At 41.6% G+C, this 1,881-nt stretch overlaps 1 protein-coding gene across 1 annotated transcript; it reads right to left on the reverse strand.

Annotated features, from left to right (window-relative positions):
* On the reverse strand, positions 1,084-1,881 carry LOC104757469 (probable F-box protein At1g30780). Its single transcript, XM_019238941.1, has one exon. The coding sequence runs from the start codon at positions 1,879-1,881 to the stop codon at positions 1,084-1,086; it is 798 nt and encodes a 265-aa protein (XP_019094486.1).

Here is a 1,881-nt window from a genome sequence, read left to right on the forward strand (position 1 = left end):
TCCTGCTTAGAAATATAAGTAATGGAAATTTTGGCTAATAAATCCAAACCGAACACTGCCTATACTGATGAGAGTTAGGTAATGACAAACCAAAGAGTTTTCCATGCTCTCTTACATTAGAATCCTTGGATTGAAGTTAAACTATAGGAGGATCCTTGAAAAATGCAATACTCTCAATAAGCCATTGTTTGGTTTGGAGCAGTCACCATCGAAACCAAAATGCCATGTCCTCACAATATATTCATATAATTACAGTTATATATTAATCCTAAAATCGGTATTGTTCTACCATAATATCGACAGTTTTATATTACTTTTCGTGTGATAAATTTGTTTCTTTTGGCCTATGGGTATTACAAGATGCCAATGAACATCAATGGCTGATGAAGACATGTAGGTTGCTGAGAGTTGGGTTGGATTCTTTAAGAAGCGTTCCAATATCTTTTCATGGCACCAACAAGATGGGCGAAACTAGTATTTCTCCAAAACTTTTGGCACGTGGCGTTGGACCTTTTTACATTCTCTATTACGATGTAGAAAAAGAGAAAACTAGAAAGGTTCAGCTTAAAGGAGTTGGGGATGATGAAAATTTTAGGAGTCGTTATAGAATTGGGAACAATGGTAATTGCCTTATCCATATCTCACCAGAACAAGGTCGAAACTATAGCTTTTTATAACGTGTTTTTTTTTCGTTTTTTTTTGTTTGTTTTTGTTTTTCTGGTTGATCTTAATTGGTATAAGAGCATGATGATAAACTTTTTGATTTTTCTTCTTTCTCCATATATAACTTTTAAGTACTACTTCTTAAATTTCCGCAATGTGGCTATAACTCATTTTTTGTTTCCTTCTTTTCCCAAAGTAGTTTGGTATAGAGCTAGTTTGGTACTTAATGATATCTGATATTATTGTTCGAGCCAACGTCAAATAATTAGATATAAGGTCAAATATTTCCCAACATCGATTTTGTAATTTATTAATTGCTTCAAACATACGAAAGTTTCCAAATTATTAATTGCTACAAAAACTTTGAAGTTCAAATGGTAATGTTTTTTTTAGAAATAAGGCTTCATGAGTGTCATTGGATTACGGAAACACTTGAGGGATACTTGGAGTAGAAGGCATCCAAGTATCTGACTCGTCGAATCTCGGAGTGGAGGGTTCGGAAGGCGCAGCCTGATCTACGAATGGAAAAGGCGGGAAATCGGGGAGTGATGGCCAAACTGGAACCCGAAACTTAGGCTTCTCAGGATAAGGAAATGCTGGCGGCGGAAGGAGAGGCATATCAGGCGGAGGCGGTGGGAGGAGAGGCATATCAGGCAGAGGCGGTGGAAGGAGAGGCATATCAGGCGGTGGAAGGAGAGGCATATCAGGTGGAGGAGGCGGCGGCGCCACTGCTTCTTGGNGCATCCAAGTATCTGACTCGTCGAATCTCGGAGTGGAGGGTTCGGAAGGCGCAGCCTGATCTACGAATGGAAAAGGTGGGAAATCGGGGAGTGATGGCCAAACTGGAACCCGAAACTTAGGCTTCTCAGGATAAGGAAATGCTGGCGGCGGAAGGAGAGGCATATCAGGCGGAGGCGGTGGGAGGAGAGGCATATCAGGCAGAGGCGGTGGAAGGAGAGGCATATCAGGCGGTGGAAGGAGAGGCATATCAGGTGGAGGAGGCGGCGGCGCCACTGCTTCTTGGAAAGACGGGAATTCAGGGAAACCGAGGTCGTGGACTGGTGAATTACGACCCGAAGATGGGTAATCATCGGCTCCAATCTCAGCTACTTTAGATGGGAATCTCACTAGTCGCGAAGATAATGTTTTTTTGGAGTTCAGGAGTGTGAAGAAACTTAGAACGAAGACGTATCTAAGCATAAGTGAAACTAATGCCAT

The sequence above is a fragment of the Camelina sativa genome, chromosome 17, assembly GCF_000633955.1.
Source record: "Camelina sativa cultivar DH55 chromosome 17, Cs, whole genome shotgun sequence".
NCBI classification, from domain to species: Eukaryota; Viridiplantae; Streptophyta; class Magnoliopsida; order Brassicales; family Brassicaceae; genus Camelina; species Camelina sativa.